The sequence below is a fragment of the Sylvia atricapilla genome, chromosome 6 (assembly GCF_009819655.1).
Source record: "Sylvia atricapilla isolate bSylAtr1 chromosome 6, bSylAtr1.pri, whole genome shotgun sequence".
NCBI lineage: Eukaryota > Metazoa > Chordata > Aves > Passeriformes > Sylviidae > Sylvia > Sylvia atricapilla.
The window spans coordinates 58,477,412-58,504,523 of NC_089145.1; the positions used below are offsets into that span (position 1 = coordinate 58,477,412).

The following is a 27,112-nucleotide window of genomic DNA, read 5'->3' on the forward strand; positions in this document are numbered from 1 at the left end:
AAAGATATAAGGATAAATATATTTATTCTATTTTCATTCAGAATTATTCTTAGTCTCAATATATACTCTGACAACTACAAAAATATTCCAAGAGCCTGGTTCTGATGCCAACTGTGGTATATCTTGCTGCAGTAATGGCACTGTGAGAATAGGACTTTGATATTTTTTCCAGTCCAGAGAAGTTACCACTGCGCTCTGTAACCCTCACACTCAACCAGCTCCTTCCTCTAGAAGTTCCTATATATTCCCTGTTTAATTCTTCCACTAGGAAAAGATGAAGTCACTTACTACATCCTTCCAAAGTGAGGTCTGTTCTCTCAGCTAAGCTGTTTTGAAGACTTACTCCTTTGCAATGCCTCCATCTTGATTTTCCAGTCTGTCCATAGAAGATGTGTGTTCCTTCCCCTTTCCACTCCCCCAGGCAGCACCTACTCCCTTTTCTGTTCAACATATGAAAGTTCTGCACACCCAAATTTCAAGATTTGGCTGTTCTTCATACCCACTGGTGTTCCCTTTTTTGCTTACACCATCCTGCTGTCTGTTCTTTTATGATGTGCTCTTCCCCAGGTTTTCCTGATGTTGCCTCCACCTCTGTTCTTCATGATAGGGAGTGAAACTAATAGTACCTTCTGACATTGTGTTGATGACAAAAAATACAACAAGAAGAATAATGAATAAACTGCAGGAATCTCTGGTAACTACGATCACCAGAAACGACAGTCTCTACTGCTTAAATGTCTGATATCAAAACTTTAAATTCCCTAATTTTCTTCAGTCATAACTAGCTGACACAAAGATAGGGACCCAAGGAAGTTTTAAAATCCATTTTTAAGGATAGCAAGATTTAAAAATAAAAACGTTCTGAAAATATGTTATTTACTGCACACAATATTATAGTTTTCTTCCTCCATGTATACCTTCTGCCATAATTGTACCTTTTCTTCTTTTCTCATGAAGCATTTCACAAATTTACCCATTTTTTTCTTCACTTTTTCCTTTGAACAATGTAAAAATCGTAAACTGACTATCTTTGGATTATTTTTTTCTGTAGGCTGTTGTAGCTTGATTTCAAAATGCCCTTTCTCTTCACTTTTCAATGCTTTCCATGGGACTTGTATGGGTAAAACCTATCAATTAGAGAGTTACCTTTTAAAACAGAATTCTAATATTCCTCAAAGTAGATAACACTTTTATGGTGTACCTTTCTTATGTTCTTTACAATATAATTTTGTGGAGTCACTTACTTATCACGAAGTCAGTACGAAGCAATAATAAAAATGCAAACACCCATATTTACAAGCTTCACTCCACCATGTGTTACACACTGCAGTAATTAAACATTAACTAGTAACCTGAAATCACAGCAGCATGTGTTCTCCCTTCCTCAAAGAACTTAATGCAGGGGGATAAGTTTTTCCCTTGAACACACCGTCTGTTCTTTATTAGGTTCTGCTTGTCCATTAGAACTCTCCCCGAGGCTTTTATGAGAGAGACACACACACAGGCTTTCACAAATCCAGTTTGGTTCACATAATTCCAGATTTCAAACCATTTATCCAGAATTGGTAACATTCTTAGAACTGTAAGACAGGAAGCAAAAAAAACCTGTGAAATATTAACGATGCTTCCTTTTGGCAAACAGTTTAAGTAGTAAGGAGCCTCTTGCCCTCTCTCTTCAGCATTTAAAGGATTTTATACTTCCTGTACTCATAAAAGGAGAAAAAAAGGTTATTTTTGAAAGGTCATTGTTACTACACTATGTAGTTCTTTAAAATTTGGTTTAGTCTTCCTTTTAAAACAGAATGAGCATGTTAAATTATTATATCCATATTCATGCCGCTCTATTTTGAAGAGAAAAATATGCTTAGGATAACATCAGAAAGTTTAAGCAGTAGTGTAGGAAAACAACAATTTCCTAACAAGTATTTCAACTGTATCCATAAAAATGAAACTATCTGTGTTTTTTACACACCTTTCTTTCGAAGTTTTAATGAGCAAGGAACACCTATACCAAAGAGAATCAAGTACAGAGGTAAAACACTGGGCAAATATCCAGGAACAAACACAAAACTTCATATTCAAGCCAAACAATCTGCATTAGCTTTTTGGCTGGTGGATATAACAATGACACAGGGTGCAGATTTTTCTTTCTTCTGAAAATAAAGCAAGTAATGTGAAATTAAAGAAGAATAAAATTATGCCTGTACTTAATTTTTTCCTGAGATGTTGACTAGATTTGACTTTCCCTTCCTATGCCACAGAAAATCTAGGAACTCTCTTTTCCATCTATAATATTCGCGGTATACCATATTCTCACGAGTTTGATTTTAAGTGGAACGTCAGCCATCTGTTTTTCAGCTAGAGAGTTTACTATCTGCTCCATTTTCCTGAAGACAGTTACTCCTCCCTTTAGTACAAATATTTTGGGGACAGCTATTAGTACTATTAATACTCTATGAAGTGTGTGTAGTCTATGAGGAAACAATTTTACCAAGCTTACACTTTCTTTCTGAACAAGTGATACAATGAATTTATAAAAGTGCTCTCATTAATTTTTTTAAACATCTTCATGAAAACCTCAAGAGTTTTTTTCATCTATTGGGTACACAGTCACTTTTCAATAAGAATGCCCAGCTTCGTTACATTAGCAGTTTCCACAAGAAATAGAATACAAACTGTCTCCACACTTGTATGTCTATCCAAAGAACAATTAACAACAAATATAATCACACGTTCACTTTCAGCTGTAAACTTAAAAACCTCTCCTTCTGAGAATTCCTATAAACTTCATTCATTGGATATATGCCATCACCAGACAAAAATTCATTTTAACTACCAAGAGCAGATTTTTCAAGAACAGTGCAGGTCTCTAGTTGAGGTGAATGTGAGACTATCTCCAAACACGGGGAGGGGGTAGTATTGCTCTGAACCAGCTAAAACAATAAGTGGTATTTGAACTGCTGGTTGAAAGGTAGAGGCACTGGTAATCATTATTTCCCCTTGTTTGTTCAGGACCTTCCAACAAAACAAACAACCTTTTTGTGATTGGATTGACATGGTGTTAACAATGCATTTAATGCCCAAATCAGTATGAATACAGGTAAAGCTCCTACTAATACCAGTACCAGGATGTTAAAGCCATCTATTTTCTAAGCAACTCTAAACAGCCCCACATAAAAAAAAAAAATAAAAAAGTCAAATCTTCCCTCCTTTAGCAAATAAAGCTAACATTCACTAGGCCACGTCATATAGCAACCACGGGTACTGCATGAGCCATACAGCCATCTGTTAAAGGCTTGCCTACTGTACCTGCAATCCTTTCTGCAATCTTTGCTTCTGTTGCTCTGTCTTGCAATTCTAAGTCCAGTTTCATTGTCTTCAGCTCCTTGTCCTTTTCAGCCAGCTGATCTTGAAGCTGAATTGAACAAATGGACAGTGAGATTCTCGCTGCAACTATCGGCCACTACCTTCAACCACGGAAAATTGCAAATAACAATTTCTCACTCCCAACATACAAACACTAAGCATTACAACAGAAGTTCGATTTATTATATTTATTTCCTTGAAGAACAAATGTTAAAAACGTATTTTTTAACATCTGGCCTATCTTGCTCTGTGAGACAAGTAGCAATGCACATGCCATTGTTTTTATCTGGGATTCTGTTCCTCTGGTATCACCAGCTGTAGTCCTTCTTGCTCAGGAAGTTCAGAATTGCATGGAATATAGTGCAGGTGGTTGCATGAATAGCCTGTTTCCTACCAAGATACAGACATCACAGTCTGAAAAGACTGATGAAAATGCATATTTTTTCATATTCTTTATCAGATAGAAGATTGGAATTCTTTTGCATAGAGGCCTTTCTTTCAAAGGATATACACTAAATCTGTTCTTAAATATTATCTCAGATACCTGATCTTGAATATTCAATAAAGCTTCATGGAAAGACTGGAGACTGTTAGGTTGTTTAGGCACATGCAAACTAACATTAGAAACAATGCAGCATTCAAGGAAGGTGGAATTTTCTCCCCTTCAATAAAACCAAGTTATCAGGGCACATTAATTATCTAGCCCACATGTAAAGAAGCATCAGAAGAATGAGCTCCAGATTCTATCCATAAAATCCTGGTCCAGCCTTTGGTATTCATTGGTCTTCACCCTGGATGCAAGAATCTATGTCATCGATTTAAAAAGTCAGAGAGCAGGTTCCTGGAGGGTTTTTTTTTTAATTCCAGAGAAATAGCTGTTACAAAGCAGATACAAAGAATTCAAAATGACAGGAAGCTAGTGATTGGTGCACTAAAATAAATAACAAAACTAAACCAAGCACAGTTTAAAATGTATGTTTTGCAAGGCAATTACAAAAAAGCAAATATTGGTATCGTGAATATCTCAATTGTACCTTTTTATTTTTGGCCCTCAGAGTGTCCAATTCTTTTAAAAGGAATGCAGTTTCTGTTTTTCCACCTAAATCTTCAGCATCGTTCCATGAAGATATAAATTCAGGGAGCATCCTGTTATCCTTTCTTTCTACAATGCTGTATTTTGGAATGAAAAAAAACAGAGATTAAAAAACAGTTGTTATTCCACCCCTCTGAAACAAAATGCACAGAAATAACTTTTCAGAACTTGTTAACAAACTTGTTAACCACTGCAAATGTATTAAATAGTCAGAAAAATGGATGCTCTCCTACCACTTCTTAAAGCTGTAATTCTGAAAGCAATCTGTCAACCTGGAATAGTAAATAAATGCTTTTTTCCTTTCTCTTTAAAACTAAAAAATGACAAATCACATTGACAGTACATCAAGACCACCATCTAAAACATAAATCAACACTGACTCAACATTTCCTGAGGTTTTCCATATCAAGAAATTTTAACATATATTCTAATTACAATCTATTTGGGCAAAGACAACTTTTGACATACAGCTTTAGGATCCTACATGTAACACACTTGGAGTGTAGATGGTTGAACACGCTGACTGCTGTGGGAGATTAATCTCAGTGTTCAAGAGAAGCCTGATTGTCAGTAGGAGTGGCACTGGTGAAAGGTAAAATGAAAAATTTTTGGCTGACTCTGTGCTGGGCTGTGGATTATATTTGACATTTAGTGCAGGATGCATTGCCCTTACAGCTAATCTCAGTCACTAATGCAAAAATGCAAAAAGGAAAATGAAAAAGTGTTAAGGATTGGGTTTGGCCCAAAAAGTCACCATTAGATCACAATGAAGACAACATAACTGGGTGTAGAATCTGCTAGACAGGTGAGGAACTAGCGTATTTTCCAAAAGTATATAATAGGGCTTTGCAGCCTTGTATTTTCAATACAACTCTGACACTTTCAGTTAAAAACTGGTCTTCAGACTGCCTAAGTCACTCAAAACTGATAGCAGGTTCCTTAACCAGCTATAAAAGTTATAACTAGCCAGCTAATTATACCTTTGTACCTTGTGTCACATATAGAATGAGTGTATACATTTCTTAAGACTGCTATAGAGAGTCACTGCACAGTAAAAACTCTATTGAGAAGAAATGACCAAAATTTAATGACACAATAAAATCATCAGAGTCTGTATTCAACTCTTCAACCGTATTAGCCCATCCTCAGATCCCTGTCACAGACTGCTACAAGGTATTGCAGCTCCTCATCTTCACTCTTCTAGCTTCATCTGGACTTCACCCTGCTTTATTCCTGCTTCCTACTCGCTCTTCACATTTCAGGTGCTTGCTGTGTAAAGCCACAGATACCACGAGATTTTCAAGATCTGTTTTAATTCACAGTTCAGCATGCATTTTCCAAATTCTCTGTAGAGATCACAATCATCGAAATACCCACAATGTGTGCTATAAACCATTGCAATGACCATATTTCCTGTGGATGCTAGAGAATACAGAGGTGAAATGCCACATTCCATAAGGGAAGAAGGGCAGATACGGTGAGTCTAAGTAAAAAGCTGATTTACAGATTCTCATGTGGGAAGCAAATTTCCCTGTATTTACTCAAAAATCCATTATTGTCAATAATTTGAATCTAGAAAACAGAGGGGTATTTCTTGTGTTTACCTTGATTCTTCAGAATGAGAATTGCAGTCAGTTAGGACTCCTCCTCTTTGGCTGGTTACTCGCAAATATGAAAGTTTTGGTGCTTCAGTTTCTGCCTGGATAAAAAATTCTGTGGGTTTTTGAGAATTCTTATAAAACTGAGGTTCAGCACAAAAGTCTTCTTTTTTCTGATCCAAGATGCTTGTTTCTAAGTGGGAAGAGAAGCAAACATATTTTCTCATTTGGAGAATGAAGCACAAACCTGAGATTTTTCAATTGAAACCAGCTTGTTGTAAGAATATAATACTGTTGTAGTAAGGAACAAATAATTTAGTTTTAGATTCAAAATTCTTCATCCCTTCACTAAGGAATGAGACCTGTGTTACCTACAGCATGCATGGATGTAAAAATTACAACCCATTTACTGGATTTTTCTCATGGAAACACGAAAAATTCATCACCATTTCCTCATCCCTCATCCTCCTTAAATGACTTCTTAAAAGAATGCTGACTGTAGAAAATAATTTACCTATCTCTTAAAAAACTCAGCTCTACTATAGTGGGATATGATGAATTTCTGCTATATAGAGAGAAAAATTTAGGTTTTAACTAGACTCTTACTTAGAGTGAGGTTTCTTTCAAATCCATTTTGGCTACAAAAGGAGTATAATCAAGCTGTAATTAGCAATAACAAATTTAAAGCACCATTATTCATTCCTGGAGAGTGTGAGGTTCAGGCTCATACAACTAAAGAACTTGAAGAATGCAAAGCAGAAATTGTGCCAAAGGGAAAAATTATCTGATTAAAATGTTGAGTGTGATAGTTAGCTCTCTTAAGCTTGGCTACTAGATATTTTTAGGACATATTTCTGATATCAAGGCATTTAAATGAAAGAAAGATCCACATACCACGAATGCTCTTTCATAAAGTAAGAACAAGTATGTTTTAATTATAGAATTATATTAAAAAATGAGAAGGAAGCAGCCTAAAACCACTGGAAATGGAAAAAAGGTGCATATATTTTTCATTCTTTCATTTAGATTAGTAGAGAACAAACATTGGAGCTTTTGCTTATTTAATAAAGTTAGTGTTTCCAAACGTTTTGGGTAAAATATAGGGCATATATTATTTGATCCATCTCATAACATCCATCTCAAAAATAACAAGAAACTCTCTATACAGCTGAAATCAAACAGAAATAGACCAAAAATACAGATCAATCAGTATCAAGCTGCCATCCTGCAGATAAACAATTATAAGCACTGTTTCCAAGTAAAAAATACTGAAATCTGTCTCTAAAGTGTGTGAGAGTTGTTTCCTCTCCTTAAACAAGGAAAGACACATCCAATGGCACAAGAAACAGCCCAAGGGCCCCAAGAGATGACTTGGGAATTGGCTGGAGTCAGTTCAACAACTTCCAGTATGAAGCTGTGTGTTACCAGCTCCAGAAAAAAGTTATGGGACCCACTGCCCATCTATGTTCTCCACATCCACTTCAGCACAACCTTATTTGAATCCACTCTAACCATTTCTGTAAATTGTAACCACTGATATTTATACTAGAAAAACAACAATCAACAGCGTATCAGAATCTTTCTTTCTCACCATGTGGGGACCATTACCACAAAATATTTTTCGATAAGTATAATATTACTTTCAGTACTGTGGTTAAAGTATGTTCCTTGTATCATTTCACAGCCAGTGCAGAAATTGAACACAAGGCCACAGCCACCTGGATTCTTTGAACAAGTGTAGGCTGTTTCCATTGGCTTGAAATCCTGCAGGTTTTTGAGCAGATTTCCTCTGAAGTGCTGCTACATCTGAAAACTGGATTTGATCTCTTACTCCTCCTTACAGTAAGAAGCAAGAATCTCTAAGGAAACATATATTTAAAAAAAATCACCAAATATACTCCAAGAACCTGACTCAGTTTAGGAGTGACAACACATAAGGGCAAAATTTTGAATCCTTTCCAGTAAGTACTACCCGAAAACTAACCTAGTCTGAATTTCCATACTTGCAAATCATTTTATAGGGAGCTGTGTTTCCCATTTGATTATGATTATAGAGAACTTTCTATGAAATATCCTGTTCACTTCTCCTGTATCAGATGCAGTGTCTGTATAAATGCAGTTGTGAATTACACGTCACATGCTGCAGGGTAGGTGCAATGCTTCACTTGCCATTACAGCTTTCCCTCCACCTCCTCTCTAGGACATCCACTTATTCAATAACCTACATATCTGTGAAGTGTCTCAAGGAAAGTGTGTCACATTCTGTGGAAGAATTCAAGCACAATGTATATCTCTTGAAATAACCAGTGAGGGTATTGCCAGAAGCTTTGTTCCTTGTTTAGCACCATGGTACTCTACTTTCGTCCTGTGAAAGCTGGAGAAGAAAAATCTCACTCCAGAGAACTAAAAAGTTGAGGTGATGTTTTAGGCTGCTTCTATTCCCCTAGCATGAGAACAAGTTTTTCCTTTTTTCCACAGTTCCTGTTTTGTTAATTTGCTCCTTTCATTCCAGGACTTTGAGAAGAGACCACAGAAGAGTCACTGAAGTTGGCAGCGACCACTGGAGATTACCTTGCTGGCCATTTGTGTCAGGAAGTTGTCACCAGCAACTTCCAGATCACCTGAGCCCTACTGTTGTCTTACCAGCAGATCATTAACATCACTGCAGCATCCCACGAGAACCTGGACCTTTGAACACGAGAATTCTTCCAATTCTCTGAAGGAGGCCTCATCTACTACACTCAATCCTCCTCCATGCCCCTCCCTCTTGGGAGAAGGATCAAGGCAAACACCACCTGGCTTCCCACACCCTTGGCCATCATGCCCAGAGCCATACAATACTTCCCAGGCCATCCCAACAGTATCACTAATGCCTACATGGAAGAGCAGCAGGCAGATATATAAGAGCATCAGCAGGGTTTCTGTAACATTCTGAATATGAGCTGTCAACAAGAAGCAAAGGTGACAGGTCAGTTCAGCAGGCAGATTTATATTTTTAAAGCCAGAAGTGAACATGACTGCATGATGAGGTAAATACCTACATTAGCAGTTGTACTTCAGCTAAATCCTTGGGCCACGTCAAGATACGTGTTTTTAACTGTAAATTACTGCCGCTAAAGTAAAAAGAATTTAGAATAGTAATAGAACTGTGTTGGGATTTATTAATGCCAGTGCTGTTTCTTTAGACAACAAACATTTGCAGGCCACCTTTTCATCCAGATTCAATTCCCTCAAGCACATGGGTAAGACTAAGTAGCATCACAGGAGGCTGTAAGTGGCATTCTTGGAAATATTAGGTGAAACACAGAGGATCTGTTTTTCCTCCACTGGCTTTGTAAGAGAGAAGATGATGACAGCCTCTTCCACTCAAAATTGAAAGCACTCTGCCCAAGGGCATTAAGGTGAGAGGTTTTTACCCATTTAATAAAGCTGTAATGGTTTCTTTTTATCAACATGCGAAATTTGTCAGTAGAATGCTTTGGGGAAGACATTTTGAACACTGTCAGATCAATGGACATAAGATTAATTTTATTTTTATTAATTTTATTTTTATTCTTTGTATAGCCGATGACCCCCACTTCAAATAATTTGAGCTTTGGTACATGGTACCTTGTCTTGTTGCTAAACTAAGTGGCAATTTTAATCAATGCACTTCAGTGCTTTTCCTCATGCCTCCTGCAAATCGTATTGTGCACTAATTACCAATGCTGCAGACACACACTGGGGAGTAAGTAGCATTTGCAATAATCAGGCTGCACAGGGAACATCAGAGAAAGGGGAAAACAGCCCAGCAAGCTTTGGAAAAAAAATATGTAGATTTTATTAAATGGTACCACCACTGCTGAGTCTGGTTCTTGAGTATACTAAACAATATTTTTTCCATATAAAATAGTATAAGTTCAGTAGCCCAGATTAATATTTCACTATAGGGAGAAGCTGAACAGCTGATCTTCTGTATGTATTTATCTTGAATGAATAGCTTGTTCACATTGCGGGAAAGAAAAGCAAATGTTAAGAAGAAGGAATATAAAGACACTAGAATTAAATCTGGGAATTGATTGTGAGGGACGTAAGGGGAAGATAATGCTGTCATGGCTTTAAATAGTAAAGGCAGAATAGAATTCAATGTTGTTAAGCTGGGAGTGGTTAAAAAGTCAAGTAAAAACATTAAATGCATGATACTGTGCAGGCACCCACCATTTCTCATAGCTTCTTCTGAGAAGTGGGGGATAAGTACCAAGATCAGGGAAAGCACAGCATCAGAGAATCCTGCACCAACAGTGATAAATGCACAGAAGGTGCAGATTCAGCTGGAGGACTAAAGAGGCAATAGCTTCTCTTGTTACACCACTCACCATATTCAGCAGTCCAGCAGAAGCTGGGTGGACACCCCCTTTCCCCATCTATAGTCCTTCAGCACCCTAATAAAATGCACTGATCCCCTCAGAGGTCTGCAGGGAATCTCAATAGAATAAGAGTTAGGGATAAAAACCAAAACCCAATGGAACATGCCCATAGCACCTCAAAATACTGGACTGGTTACAGATCTGGCTGCAGATAACTATGGGGACATTAGAAGCCCTAGGTGCACCAAATAAGCTTCAAGTGCAATAGTACTTACAACTTGCCACCTATAGCTCACTGGGATTTGTTTCAAGCTGGTCTGTGGCATAGATACAGTATGTTCTCATCTGTCTGCAAAAGACTCCATGAGTGAATGAACCCCTAGAGGGATGGCAGTAAAAGGCACAACAGGAAAAAGTAAAAGCAGAAAGGAAGAGAATGAGCCATACGCACCCTGGGAGCAGGAGCAAAGATGACTGCAAATTCAGTAGCTATAACACTGTGACACTGTCAGATTAAAAACATTTGAAAAAACGTAGAAAAAAACATTGTGGCATATCTGAGGAAGTGCAACCTCAATCGATAAAAGCCTCTAGAATCCCTCCTGTTAATCATAGAATCACATAATGTTTTGGGTTGGAAGAGACCCTAAAGATAATCCAGTTGCAACTTCCCTGCTATGGGCAGGGAGGCCACCCATGAGATCATGATGCCCAGGGCCCCATCCATCCTACTCTTGGAAACTTCCTAGGACATGGAATTCATAAGTTCTCTAGACAACCTGTTTCAGTGCCTCACCACTCCATGGGTAAAAAATTTCTCCAAATATCTTAGCTAAATCTCTCCACTTTTGACACTGTTCCCCTTTGTCCTATCACTATCTGCCTGTGTAAAAAGTTGCTCTCCTTCTTTTTTTATAACTTTTTTTTATAAGTTGCTCTCCCTCTTTTTCAGTGGGAGATTGCTCTACTTTTGCTCTCCCTCTTTTTGTTTTTTCAAGTGCTGAAAGGTCCCAGTGAGGTCTTCCCAGAGCTCTCTCTTCTCAAGGCTGAAAAACTCCAGCTCTCTAGGCCTGTCTTTCCTCACAGGAGTTTTCTCCAGCCTTCTGTATAAAAGATGTATAAAATCATCTTCCTGGCCTAGGCTGGAATTCTTTTGTGCTGAGGCTCCCACACTGGATGCAGGACCTCACATCGGGCCTCACAAGGGCAGAGTGGAAAGGTGCAATAATTTTCCTCAACTTGCTGGCCAGACTTCTTTTGATGCAGCCCAGGATGTTGTTGGCTGTCTAGGCTGCAATCATGTATTTTTTCTTCTCCAGCTAAACAAAAACACAACTTCAATATCTGTGGGGCTTTTTTATTGTTTGTGTAATATCAAACATTTTGAATTTCAAACAAGTGGGAATATTCACTATCCAACAAAACTATCTATACTACGTAATCCCAGCCCTATATGAAACTAATCTGTTTCCACTGGAATAATAGGACACACGCCCTGTGGTTTAAAAACACTTGATCTTGCCCTACTACAATACTTGCTGCAATAAATATGAATGCAAAAGCATTACTTTAGAACTTCACCTTCATTTTCACTTGACTAACTGCTATTCTTTACTATTATCTGATTTTTTCCTACCATAATAGGACTAAAAACTTAGCCTGGTGGCCAGTAACCAGCGAAATTAGTACTATGAAATTAGTACTATGGCCGAATATTCCTTTTTGAGCTGAAAATGATGAGTCGACCACTTTGTCAAAAGACAAACATTCATTCACTCAGCTATTTAACTACTGGAACTTCTACCAAACAGAATGACTGTGAAAGACTCAGACTGTTCAACAGTTTACCCTTTACTGAATGATTAAAAGGCATAAATCCTCAAAATTAGTAGAAACCAAAATTCAAGCTTTTATAGGCATAAATATGCAAAGAAAGAAAATTAGTCTGGTGGAAGAAATCTGATCCTATTGTCTGGTAGTAGTGATAAGTGTTGGTTTAGGTCTTATGAATTTTCAGAATGTACCTTCCTTTTGCATTCATATTTGAGCTGACATAGATGCAATACATATGATTTACATGAATATGTCAAAAGTATTCATTACTTTTGACTCATTTCCTCACTGTTTTACCTTTCTCATGATCTACGAAAAATTTTTCAGAGTTAATTTTAAGAAAAGGTGCTGTACTTAATTTTCAAGAAAGTAATTCCCATTTCTAGAAAACAATTACAAAAGGTCAGTACAAAACCTCAAGGTCTGTAATATAACCTTTCTCCAAAACAAAGAACATAAAAAAGCAAAGCTTCATTGTCTTTGGACTTACTACAGATTTACTTATGTTAGCAATTATTTAGACCCTTTCAGTGCAGTGTAGTATACTGAGACCAAGTAATCTGCAACTAAGAGCAAATGGCTATTTTCTAATGTTTAAAGAAAACTGAGCAAGCTCCAAGACCATTATTCAGTAGGACTAAGATCTCACCAAATCTCTTCTGTAGCATGGAAGAATGGCAGTCACAGGAACCTGATAACAAGTGAAGACTGAGCTCAGGGTAGATTTGTAATACAAAGCTAATTCCTTTTATTTCTCTGTGCTCTGCCCAGCCAAAATACCATGCATTACCTGCTGAACCCTTGGCAGTAACAAAGAGGAAATCATCACATAGATGCATTGTACATTCAGTGCCCCAACAATACATGACCATGGGTTCTGCAGAGAGCATCATGGGTCAGCTCCAAAGAATGGGGACTATCGACTTGCTTTCAAGTAACTCTTACTCATAAAGGTCCTGAGATAGGATATTTCCTCTCACTTTAAGATACACAAGACAGATGTTCATGGAAATAAGCCTTGGAAAGCACATTTTTATGGAAACTTCCAAAGCTATTTTTTAGGAGATGCATAAATGCTGTGATAAGAATTTTAAAGCCATTGAGGCTAAGGCACAGAGCGATGAAGCAACTGCATTGAGGTCATTGAGCAAGCTGTGTGTCCTGGTTGCAGACAGGACAGGGTTCATTTCTGCAGTAGACAGGAGGGCGCATGGCCAGGACACAGAAGTTACTCTGTACCAACTCACATCATTGCCAGGGACTGGGGAAAAGAACTCTCTTCGGGGGAGAAAAGGTTCCTTCCGGGCCAGAAAATGTGGCAGAGGGAGCTGTGTGGTATTGCCTATTACAGTGAAGGCGTGGTTGGGGGATTGGGGGTGTGGTTTCTGTGTGAATAATTTCTTTTCTTATTCCCTCTATCATTACTATTGCTGCTGTTACTGTTCAGTTTCTTATCTCATTGCTGTACCCAGTAAATTGCTCTTATCTTAACCCACGATCTTTGATTTTTGTGCCTCAAATTGGAGGGCGGAGAGGGAGTGGCACATGGTTTTAATGGAAGAATTAATTGGAAAATACCATTCCTAAACCAAGACAGCTTTAATTGGAGCCCAGGGTGAGGCATGATGGGTTGAGACACAACAGATCTGCCCAGAGCAGGTTGGAAACAAATTTGATCTAAGCATTTGTTGTACTAGGTCCAGAGCCAGTGGTCACAGCGTTGCTTGGGCTGTTCAAACGGGCGTGTATATATAACTGTGTATATATTCCCATATATGCTCCTCATAATGATCTGTTTCAGAGCAGGGAGAAGGATCTGGATTCTTTTGTTGCTGTACTGTGGGATATCAGCTTAGGACATGATAACATCAAGGACAATGAAGGTAATTTGGGGTGTGTATTCAGTGTTTCTCTCCTACCCTCACTCAGGCACTAGCTCTATGAGTCCATGAACAATTATACACAGTCTGTGGGAAGAACAGGGGGGATGACTTTCCCCAGCTTTTCACTCACTTTTCCTTCCTCAGACCTGTTAAAACAGCTTTTGAGAATTTTGAATTCCTGCTGGATGTTAAGAAAAGCATATTCTTGTTGCTAAATCTGCCATGTCTCCTCAGTGCAGTCTACACTATATTTAGACTCAAGGCAGGGATTTCTTGGGAGGTCATTCAGAGATCTGCCCTGAGGGTGGATGGTCATGAGCAGCTTAGAATGTGGGAGAGAATGGGCCAGTTTTTGGGAAAATTCTCTGCTTCAATGATTTGGCAGTTCATCCCTGAACAAATACAAGACCCCGTTTAAAGCTGACAGAAGGCTGCAATGCAAGGAAAAGGCTGTGGCAACTCCAGAGAGGGGCAATTTATTGCAGTGTGCTGGGCCCTGGATACTCTTTACTGGACACAGTTCAATACTAGAGAACACCCTCCAGGAGAGGAGTAGGAAAGGAGACCTACAGACATCACAGCCTCTCAAATTGCAGATGAATCAGGGGAACAACCCGTGTCAGCAGCAGTTGTGCCTATATAGAAGAAATCCAAGACCAAATAAGTTCACTTAGTGAGGAATAAGGAGGAAACAGGCCCCACAGCATAGGAGGAAGAGGCAGGGCCAAAGATAACCACTTGGTCCCTATTACCTAAGGAGAGGTTATTTCAAGGGCCCAAGAGAGCATCATTGGGCTTTTGTGATAGCTGCTGTGGAGACAGAAGAAATTAGACCACTGGATACGTTTTCTGGTCTCTCAGAAGGCTCTGTTCTTTGAGTGTCAGTCAGAATTGGAAACCCCAATTGCCCAGGGATTTTGGAAAGCATCATTAACAGGCCTGAAGGCAAATATTTTGGATTATGAGGTGGAAAATGTCCTGGTTCCAGCAATGACAGGGTTAATTTTTCTAGTAGCCAGCAGGGAACATGCTCAGGTCACAGATACTATTCTATACCATTTCATGACATGAGGACTCTTTTCGGGGAAGATGGTGCCTTCTGGTCCAGAAAACGTGTTGGAAGGAGCCATCCAGTAGTGACAATTATTGGGGGAGAGGGTGGTCTACTGAGTGTGCTGTGGTGTGTGTGTTTTCTCCTGAATTGCTTCTTTCCCTACACCCTCTGTCATTAGTATTTTTGCTGTTACTGTTCGTTTTCTTATCTCATTGCTGCTCCTAGTAATTTGCTTTTCTCTGAACCTGTGATCTTTACCTTTTGTGGCTCCAGTTGGAGGAGGTGAGGGGGAGCTGCATGTGGTTTTAGTGGGAGTGCTAAATTGGAGAACACCATTCCTAAACCATGACACCATGCCAGAAGGAAAAATTGGGGAAGTAGAAGGTGCTGGATCTACATTACATCTTGGAGCCTGCTCTACCTCACTGAAGGCCCTCCTTGCTCTTTTCTCCTGCTCAGAGATGTCAAATTCTACTCTTTTCTATCAGAGACATTTTAGAAACTAATATCTACTGTACTTCAAGAAAAAATACCACTTTACTTATGAATGGCTAATAACCATTACACAATCAAAAAAATTACGATTAATTTTAAGTAACTAAAATAGTGTCCTTTGACCGCTCTTTATGATGATAATTTTAATTCACATGATAGGTTAGGTTACAGTATTTGTATATTGGAAGAGAGATGCGCAATGTACAATATAAACAAACTTCCTCTAATTTCAATATTAAGCAGAATAAAGGAAACAACCTTTTTTAAATGACATTGAGTATCATTCTAATGCAAAGAACTTCCAAACAATTTAAACTGCTTTAGAAATCAGTCAGGTGCACACAACAATGCAATTCAAATACTTGATCTCTGGCTACAGCTAAGCATTTAAGTTGTCGAAAAAACTGAACAAAGAGAACAACATAATCTTATTGAAACTTTGTTGAGAAAGTTATCCGCAAATGCAATAACAATAACAAAGCTACATTACACATTAATGTTTTTGCTTGCTCTATATACCATAACACATACATATACAAAAAAAAAAAAAAAAAAAAAAAAAAAAAAAGGAAAAAAAAAAAAAGAAAAAAAGAGGCTTGAAAATATTTTGTCTGCTAAAATACGAACAAAACTCAGATGGTTTGGGCTTTTTTACTCCATAAAGGAATCTAGAAAGAACAGAGAATTCCGTTTTAGCAACACAAGCTGGGGGACATCTGTGTTATTTTGAATGCTTCTGTATTCACCTGTACTTGTGTGGAACTCTGGCAGCACCCTTCATAAAGAAATAATTTGAGAAGGAGATTAAGAACAGTTGGGAATTATTCTGGCAAAGGCAATTTTTTACAATTCTCCAAGGATTCTGATTATTTTAGTAATGATGTTCCCTCTCCTTTCTCTCTCACTAAGTCTTTTGTCCTCCTCTTCTGCATCTAAACAGCAATTGTCTACAAACTGTTGAACATTTAAAATAGAAAAATGCTCCTTGGTCTTTAAAACACATGGCCAATCATTATTTTGGTATTCACTGCAGTTAATCGTGATGCATTTATTAATGTGTAAATATCAGACATTTCCTTTGGCATTCCACTCTCAGTTTGCAATTCATTAACATATTGTTATTTTAAAATATTAGTCTCTGAGAAGACACCAGATTTTCACTGGATTGATCTCACAGTCGAAAAAGCATTTTTATATTCCGAATGCATCAAAACAGCAGAATCTCTAGGCAGATCCTAAGTGGGATTCACTGAAACACAATGTCAGTTCTAATGGATGGATGATTGTGTTTGGTCTTTTGAAACTTTGAAGTATAGGTAAGTCTTGATCACACAAATTAATAAATCCTAAAGCTGGAGTTAACAATAACCATTACACCCAAATTCTGCAGCTTAGCCCAGCCAATTTTTCAAAAGGTCAGGTTGTGAACTGGAGAAGATCAGGGAGGTCCACCGCATAGCTTTGTTGCCAGGCATCTCTCGTCTGGATTGTTGCAGGCATTTATTAGTATTCGTCAGCAGACTCAACAAAGCAAACAAGAAATTCAAGCACGAATAATAAAATGAAATGCTGCTATATAACCCTTTGTCATTCAGCAAATATGGGACTTTTTAGCTACATTGTTCCTAAACCTGGGTTACTACTTTAATTTTTCTCCACAGTGCTGACTGAATGAGTATGCATGTGTGTTAAATGCAGAGCTCCCTTAACAACTGCAGGACTGCCATTTAATCTGTTGGTAGATGGACCATTTCCTGTGGGAACTCTAGCTATGATTTCCAGATCCACCAAATAAATCTCAGATTAAGATTCCAAATGAAACCTGCCTTTGGCAGATAAAAAATGTCAAGATGGATATAAACAGTAAAATTATAAATTATCTAGGTGTTGCACGATGACTTGATGTGCGTTTTTTGTTTACACTTTCCCTGATATCACAACTATACAAGGCATTCATCAAATGTCACACTTTCATAATACTGGAGGCATCATTAAAACTGTTTGGCTAAGGACCTTGAAGTGTTTAAGCAGTAGCTCAAAAGTATATTTGTGCAAAGTAGAAGAATAAATTTACATATCAGCAGCAGCTCATAAGGGATGGGTAAATATTCTGTTTATCTCTCATTGTAATTCAGGTTAGTTTAAATACAGGGTTTCAGGATATCATTACAGCCTATATGGAGTCATTACATAATTTCCAAACATAGTGGCTGCTGGAGTTTTACTAAGCATGCTGTGTTTATATTTTCTAAACCAACCAAAAACAAAGTAAACCCTCCCACCCCATTTGTCTCTTGCTATTGTCATATCAGACAATTGCTTTTCACATATAACCCCTTCCATTATCTAAATCTTAATGATCCAGAACTCCCCTTTATCTAGGCAGGGTCATGTTTCCCAATGCCCATTAATTACAGCAAAAATTCTCTTATCCAAATGTACTCAACCTCCCCTACCACACACAAACAATTAAGGCTTTGCTGAATTCAGAGTTCTAAACAAAATCCCAGGAAACTACAGCCTTAGAAGTAAAGAAAAATATTTCACTTTTAAGTGTTCAACATAAAAGATCACTCTGCATAAAGTAGTTATAAGACAGCTTTCCCCCTCACCCTTTACTCCGGTAGTGTTCTACTAAAGATGGAGGTGAACTCACAAGTAAGAGTTGGCAATGCACTCCCTGAAGAACATTTTTATAATAATTTTAAAATATTTTTGCTCTGAACTTAAGCCTCATTCTGGCTGTTATAAAAATAGAAGTAATGAAGGTCTCTAAACAAGAAAATAACTAAATTCCTCTTGCACTTGTGCAAGGTCTTCTAAAGCTCCTTCTGAACCACTACTTAAAAATTACTGTGGTAGTAAGTGCTGTTCTCTCTGAAGTACATTTCAAGATATTCTGAAGTTAGCTGCACTCATACTTTACACACTTAAGATTCAAAGTGCAATACTTCAAGGTGTGCATTCTCCCCATCCTTAGTGCTTGCAGCCCTCAGCGCAGATAAGGCCCCACACGTTTTGGGAGTAACATAAAGGGTCCAACAAAATTATATTCACAACACTGCAGTGAGTCAGGTAATTATTGGATATCTAGTTGTGCTTCTGATCTGGCTAAAAATGTGCAGTATTCTACCACTCAGAACGTACAAGGAAAGAAATGGAATGGAAAAAGAAGAGATGAGAATTTATATGCATGAAGGGATGATTATATTTACAGGAAAGACCAAGTGGTATTGGATGATTTTTCAGTGATCATTTGCTCATTCTTATTTTCTAAGTTACGTCACACTATTCCTTCTTCTTCCACAGAAGAGGTTTTCTTCATCTTCCATACTTAGTGTTGCTCAGCAGTTACTAGCCACTTTTCCTAGGTTTTACTCATTAAAGTTGACCCTCTCAGCCTCTTTCCAGCCTTTTACATCATCCAGAGAAACCTGCAACTACACTTGGCACTTTGCAAGGAGATCTCTGACAGCAGACAGTGAGTTTGATGCTGAAAGCACAGCATGCGTTGAAGACACTGATCAGCTGCACTACATGGGTGTAGACGCTGCTGCCTCTCTGCATATCACGTAGATTTTTCTTCATACAAACCACCCTTGCAATATCCAGGCCTTCTTTCTTTCCCAAGTAAACAGCACTTTGTTGCTAAAAGAGGGCAGGAGAGAGAGGACAGGCTAACAGGATCTCCTGTTGAGGCATGTAAAAGAAGAAAGAGACTTCACCATGACAAGTGTGCTTAATTCTGGCTCTGCTGCAGCCTTGAAAGAGGGGCTTTAGGTTTACTTTTGTGTTTACAGCTGCAGTGGGTATATTCTGAAGAAATGGGCAGCAGCACCTTTACCATTAGCTGCTTTTTTACCCAACTAGAGCATTAGATGAAAAACCTTTACATTGCCATATTACTCTCAAGGCTTTCTTTACCCATTAATGTTTGTGTGTGCCAAACCCACACAATAGAAATTCCAGACAAAAAAGTCCTTGTAATTACTACTGCAAAAACAAATCCACAAAAAAGTACATTAAAACCATCACACAACTAGAAGAATTTTCTACTTCTAGTAAGATAATCAAAGTTACACAAAAGGATGATTTGTTTTACTTAACCTTTGCATATGACTACATTTCCTCAATTACCACGCAAGTAAAACACTCCAAAAACCTACAGCTCGCCACCAGATAGAAGAACTCCATTACAAATTTCCCTGCACAAGCTGATTCTGCAGTTCTGTTCCAATCTACATTATCACATCTCTTTAAATCTAGTCTCCTCTGAACTAGTTTTCAGACACACAATTTTAAAGTATATTTACAAGCTGCAAACACTCTTTTGAAGTTACATGGGAAGTATCTATATGGATCATAACCAAAGTTGCCATCAAATTCTGAGAAATTACATTGGTTCACTGACATTTCAATATATGCTTCAAGTAATGGCTTGAAAAACATAATAAACACTTTTTAAGAAAGCAAACAACTTTGTCATTAAAAATAATCAATCTATTAATGCTTCTTAGGAATTTACAAATAAAAATTACACAATGCTTTTAATTCTGGAGTCAGCAAAACTAATTTTATTGTCAAAACAGACCAAACAGTACTTAGAATTTTAAGACTTCTCATAATTTCTGCCCTGTCCTTAAAGCTTGGATGCTCATAAATATGGCATAAGCAAAAACATTACAACAGTTAAAGACTATATAATACAGAAGTATAGCTGCATCTATTCAAACATGATACATGAGTCAAATAAGACACAAATTTAACTCAAGTATTTGCACACTCACCACTTTCCTATCCTGTTAATGCTTCTGGAAAACTGCCATATCAAGTCCTAAATGTATATATAAGAAGAGAAACCACTCAATTTCAGGTTCCCTCATGTTTTCACAGTATTTATGTTTTCATAGTTCCCATCATGCATGGAAATCCTACTGAAGTAACAACTCTACCCCAATGCAATGTGCTTCCCCACACCCACCATCACTGCAATGCAAAGATATGCACCTATTTGCCAATACAAGTTTATTTTTGTAATTGAATACTATTCTAGGCTTTCTAGCTTGGATCCTGAATATTTTTCATTTCTAAGTGGCTCAGTCCTCACTGGTTTGCTGCCAATGTTCTGGCACAATCTCTCAAGTATCCTTAAAGGGAAATGAAAAAAGGCATTAACCTTCTATTAAAAACAAGAGAAAGAATACATTTAAACTAGATACAAACACAAAATAACAAGCCTTGCACACAAACTGTTCTTTAACTCTTCCTAATAGAACTGAACAGTCTTCAAGCCACACAGGGATACTACACTCCAAACAACTCGGAAAGTTAAAAAGAAAATCACACCTATCAAACACTTCAGATACACGCCTCTTAAACACTACCTTTCTTTCAGGCATTTTATTTTATAACATCTATTAACAGGTTACACATTATCCCACATAACTGCCATGAACCTACCACTTCTCTGTCTGTTTTTTCTGAATTTTCAAATTCTCATTGTTTGACTGAATTTTCATCTGGTCAGATAAATTTAATCCCATATTTGCATTGCCATCCTTATTTGTTGACAAATAATGTAATCTCCAGTATTTCAGTGTGCTATTAAAAAAAAAAGTTTTGAATAAATCATTATAGGGTTATTCTAAACCCAGCTTTTAACCTTCCAGGTTACAAGAAAAGAACATCTAAATACAGTACAGTACCAACTGCACAAAGGAAAGCTACAAAGGTGACAGAGCAAACAGGCCACACAATAGTACACTCCTCAACACACACATTTACACAGAAAATAAAAAGTTGCTGTGATTAAGTAATACAATGAGAAAATGCACCAGAGTATCTATCAAGAGCACATATTGAACATTATGTTGCTGAAATCGACCTATTATCTTTATGATAAGTGAATGCAATTTAGCTGTTAGTACCCAAATTCTAAGGAAAAAAAAAAAATCCTCATCCACACCATTGTGAGGATAGATTTACCCATAATCCCTTTTTCTAACTTTCCTAGGAGCAAAAGCACAAAGAATTACATGACTTATTAATGATTTTGCTAAAAAAAAAAGTGTATAAATTTTACTTTTGTTTATATTACAACTTTTATTGAATACATGAATCGGTAAGTGTTCGCTTGGAAGAAATAGTTGTCTAAACAGCACAAAATATTGACTAAATGCATCAGAAAAATAATACATATGAAACTCGGTAACTTCTCAGTTTTAAAAGTATCCCTGAGCAGCAGCAGAACATAATTTCTTGCAATTAGAAGAAACTATTTCACAGAGAATCATTTTCATTTGCCTACTTTGGAAAACTTAACCTTTTGAACCATTCTTAGGGTATGCTGACCCCTAAAGGTCTAAAAACACTAAACCTGATTAAGCCATTACACATTTAAATTGTCAGAACACAATTCTCCACTAACTTACACCACCATGACTATTTTTGTTTACAGAGTATAGGATCCAAAAACTTTTGAACTTCACTCCATAACAGCTCAAAATTCCATAAATTAAAAGGAGTCTACAAGTAGTTTATTTTACAGAATAATATAGGTAGAAATTCCTTTACATAGGAAAGAAAAGCATCATCTACAAAATGAAGCATTTCTTCTTTCTTCTAAACAGACTCTCCATGAGAAACTTGACATTTAGTATCTTTTGAGAGAGAATACATAGTATAAAACAAAAAAAGGAAATCTACAAGAAGCTATGAGGCTCTGATATAGAGGGAAATTTTGATGTTGACACACCTATTCCACTCTGGGTTTTTTAACCCACACAGTCACTTACTAGCAAAAATCCACCCTAAAGTGATGCTCTCTTTTTTATGTCTTTCCCTTTCTTCTTTCTACATGTCACAATGTAGTCACAAGCCACTTCTGAAAATTCTCTTCTACAAGGTCAGTCAGTCATGTAATGTAATCTCAAATTCAGTGGGTTTTTTTTCCTCTTATGTTTCTGTCATGAAACACAGAAGACTGTATCTGAGAACAATTGTGTCTGGTCGCCAATTAAAAATACAAAAAAATATTTGCATCCTGATGAAGATGAAAACTCCATCAACTGGGGCAGCCCCAAGTTAACCAAGGTCACCTTTACCTCCAAGCCTTACCTTACTGTCTAAATCCAGCTGAGCTACTAATGAGAAACTCATTATTATTAGTAGATGGCTTAATTATACCCAAACCAGGAATGAATAGCCAAGAAAATTACTTTAAGACAGACTTTCAGATTCATCGTTAACAAAAAAAACCCAAACCCCCCCCAAAAAAACCAAACAAAAAAAGCTTGGAAACACTAAGAATTAAAACAAGACTTTTGAAAGTCACACAAAAACATTTTCAATAATCCAGAAAATAAAGGTGAAGCTTTATATTCATGCAGCTGCTCTCCTGTTACTCCAAGTACTTTTAAGGGGCAGTATGTGGTGGTGGATTTTTTTTCTTTTCTTCCAAAGTCAGTCATATATCAGCAAGAACAAACACACTCCAGTCACTGCCTAGCACTGGTACAACACCTGAGGTTCCTTTTTAATATATTTAAAGTCCCTACCTTTTGACCAGTTCTCCATTTGTTCTTCTGAACTTGTTTGATCTGGCACTGAGTCCAGTTTTTGCTTGAAGGTTTCAGAGCTAAAATAAAACAAAGTCTAGATAAATAAACTTGAAACAATATAATACACTTATACTTTGCCTTCATTTGACAGAAAATTTGCAAAACAAATGATTTTAAATATTTATAGCAGCACAATGAAGTCTGCATACTTTAACAGTCAGCAAAAATGATATTTCTCAATAAAATATGTTTTCTTCACTCATCTAATTTTTATAATTGTTGGTTCAGCTTTCTTTTGCATGTGATCCCTTTGTTGAAATATTTATTAGTTTGGTATTTTCTTCTGGAGTGTGGTCTTGGATATACACACCACTGAGCACAGCCCAAATCACACCAAGCACAAAACAAGACTGCTCACTTTGGCAGTTACTACAGATGGTGGCATGTGCTTCACTTCACAGCATTCTTTCTCTTTGCTTTAATTTCCTAGATAAAATACAGGTAAAGTGGCCCTCCAACTCTGAATTTGCAGGTCTTTCTAAACAGCTAAATAATGCATCCTAATATTTGCATGCATATTGCTTCAGACTATAGTTAATTGCACAGTGGCAATATTTCATATAATCAAAGATCTTCAAGAAGTAACCCATAATAAGACCTACAGTAAAATGTTATGCCTGCCAGGCATCATTTTGATTGTTAAAATATATGCTCTCTTATGCATTAAATATTCAATTATATTCTGTATCACAAGGATATCTAAATAAGTTTGTAATCTTGGTAACACAGCAAGCTGACCACAAATTGTATTCCTTCCTCAATCATCTTTTTAAAAAAATATTGTACATAGGACAATTTTCATCCTTAATTACGCAGTTGTGCTTATTTTGTGTTTTCCCTGCTACATTTTTTTTTACATTTATTAAAAAGATACGTGTGCCTTGAAGATACAGTGGCTTGATTATGAAAACACTCAAGAGAGTTCTCATTGTGCTGAAAAATGTAAGAAATTTTTTAAAAAATTAGGTAGATATTTTATACTTCAAGCAAATTATACCAAGACACATATCCACATATCCTAAATTATAAAGCAGCAGAAGAAATTATTTTCCCGTACAACACCAAAAAACTGATTTTTTTATATTTAAAATTATAAAAATTAATTGTACAAACACCTCAGATTCAACACTAACACATACAATAAATATTCAAGAAATACATATTTAGGTCATATTTGTTGTTGACTATAAATCTGCACAATAAAAAATGCATAGGATTTGATGTGCTTAGGTCTTAACAAAAAATAAAAAGTTCACCTCATTTCACAGAACACTGAGTCTTTTAAAAGAATCCCACAAATGAAGCTGTACGCTCCTTCTTCAATTCTGTGTAACTGTGTTGATTTGAAGTTGGCAATCTTTTCCTAAGTTCCTCATTTACTTTTGGATTAGCTGAAAATATAGAGGGTTATTAATATCAAGAAATAGGTTTCTGTCAATGAAGCCATTTCCCTACATATTGCACAAAAAGGTTCATAATAATTGCAGTATTTTAATAAGATATTCATATAGCAAGACATGAAGAAAATATGGTATTTAATAACCTCTGGAGTATTTTAAAACATGTCTTAGGGCCTTAATGTGTCTAGTAATATACTATTTAAAACCATAATTTTATCCCTCCACAATATACAGTCATTCTTCCTCGCCATTTACCCAGCTAATGAATGCCAGCAATTAGTAAAATGTAATCCCATTGCACAATCATTTTAATGCTTTTAGCACTCAGAAAAGTAAACACCAAATTAATACTGCTCAAGCCATATCAGATCCTAGCTGGAAGCAAGCAATTATAGTTCAGCTCCTCAGGTGTAATTAAATGATTGGAATGATTTAGTTCCATAAATGCAAGTTAATTCATAAGCAAGCAACAAATATACTGGGAGTAATTACAAGAAACATTGACAGTCTAAGCAGGGCATGTGCCTTTCTGTACCTGATATAGGAAAATGCTGCCCTCTCCCGGAAATAATGGACTATGGCACAGGAAAAATTCATGACTGAAGTCAAGAGACTCATTTTACAGACTTTGTCTTCTTAGCTGAAATGGGTTCTATTAACTAATACGAATTTTCTGGTTTAAACATAAAGAAAATAATTAAAAAATTTTGATGTAAGATTAAGGTCACCTATTGATCAAAGTAAAATATAAAAGATTTTTGGGGCTCCCTAGGGTGTGCCAATTAATTTCCCCATAATTTGAAAAGAAATGTTAGGGTACAGAATGAGAAAATATTCCAGGCACTAAATATTTAAACTGGCTGCTCTGAACACCAACGCTGAAATAGGTAACTTGTGCACAACAGTTACTTGTCATTCCAGATGTACCTTTACAGAAGGTACCTTGAACATAAGGTATTTTTAGAACCAAAACTTATTGAATTGTCATTATCCAGTGAATGTTAGAAGTCACTATTTCAAAAACGATCACAAGTGGCCATTAAGGTTTTTACACAAGGAATTCGGAAAAATCGAATACAATTATTCTAAATCCTTACTTTCATTTGAAGACAATCTATTAATAATCAATCTGGGTAATAATGAGAGAAAATTAAAGCTGGAGATTAAAATAAAAGGTACTGGCAGACTGAGAAAAAAACAGAAAATACAAAATGAAACCATAACCCAAATGCTGGAGGTAGTTTTAAATTTAATTTCCTAATTCACTATTTATCCAACTTGTGCCAGTGTAACTACTAGGACATCATGACAGTAAATGAAAATAAAAAAGAAAATGCCCCTCTCAGTTGAATAAAAAATGCAACAGTCACATAAAATTAAAGGAACAATAATGAAATAACTCTCAGACCTAACTGTTTTGCCATCTACAGAAATAAGAAATGCTTCCAAATGCTGCATATAGCAGTATGGGAGAAAAATTACACAATGTGGTCAATATATATGTGTTTTCTACACAGAGAAACTGTAGGAAAGCTTGATTCAGAAGCACCTAATTAATGTAAAAGCTTTAAAAAATTGTCATTTACCAACAGCACTTTAGCATAAAAATATTTGTTTGTTCCAGATCTTGGTGTATTTCAAAACAAATCCAAGCTGAAAACAAATACCTTTGTTGTTACTTTACTTACTGCAGAAAAAAAGAAAAAAATATTTTAAGAAGTTGTATTATTAAAAGTTTAAAATGTACTGCACATTTGCTTTGCCCTTTGATGTCACAGTCCTATTTTTCTATTCAAATCTTGTACACTGTAAGTTAATTGCTTTTGGAAACTACTTATTATTCATGTAAAAATTAATGTGCCAATGTGTTTAAATCCTTTTAAATGACCATTCATGCATCTTTCTTCTTTAAGTACCAATGAAATCTGTCAAAGATATCAATGCAAGATGGTCTTAGACAAAGTTCTAATATAGATTTTTTCTGCTAACATAAGATTTTCATTTTCGTCAACTTTACTTAAATTCCATTAATTTTTTAAGCTGCTTTTAATAAATTCACAAGTAAAAAATTTTAGGCTCCATAGTCTGTCATTTGTGTTCCAGCTGACTTTATGAATATTAATAACAGTGTTATCCTGATTAAATAGGCTTCATATAAAATCCCTGTGAATCCTATAGCTCAGACATCTCATTTTTCCAACTCTTTATGAATTTGGATTCAGACATTAAACTGGAAAAAACCTTTAAAAACGATTCAATGGTACATTGGCATACCCTTAAGCAAAAAATTAGCTGTACTAATGATTCAAATAATTAAAATTGATAGGACCACATATTGAGATTTCAGGCTTTCTGTACACATGCAACATATTTTAACTCAAATGAAAACATCAACACTTCACAGACAAGGGATTAAGAATCTATT

The 27,112-nt window shown here is 36.5% G+C and overlaps 1 protein-coding gene across 1 annotated transcript in view; it reads right to left on the reverse strand.

Annotated features, from left to right (window-relative positions):
* MIPOL1 (mirror-image polydactyly 1) overlaps nt 1–24,675 on the reverse strand; it is a 152,663-nt gene extending 127,988 nt beyond the window's left edge. The window contains exons 1-5 of the mRNA XM_066322096.1: nt 24,544–24,675; nt 23,225–23,304; nt 6,064–6,250; nt 4,401–4,536; nt 3,310–3,415 (exon numbers count right to left, since the gene is read on the reverse strand). Of these exons, the coding sequence (XP_066178193.1) occupies nt 3,310–3,415; nt 4,401–4,536; nt 6,064–6,250; nt 23,225–23,304; nt 24,544–24,548 (514 nt within the window). The 5' untranslated portion in view covers nt 24,549–24,675. The remainder of the gene's footprint in view (nt 1–3,309; nt 3,416–4,400; nt 4,537–6,063; nt 6,251–23,224; nt 23,305–24,543) is intronic.
* Between the last annotated feature and the right edge of the window lie 2,437 nt (nt 24,676–27,112).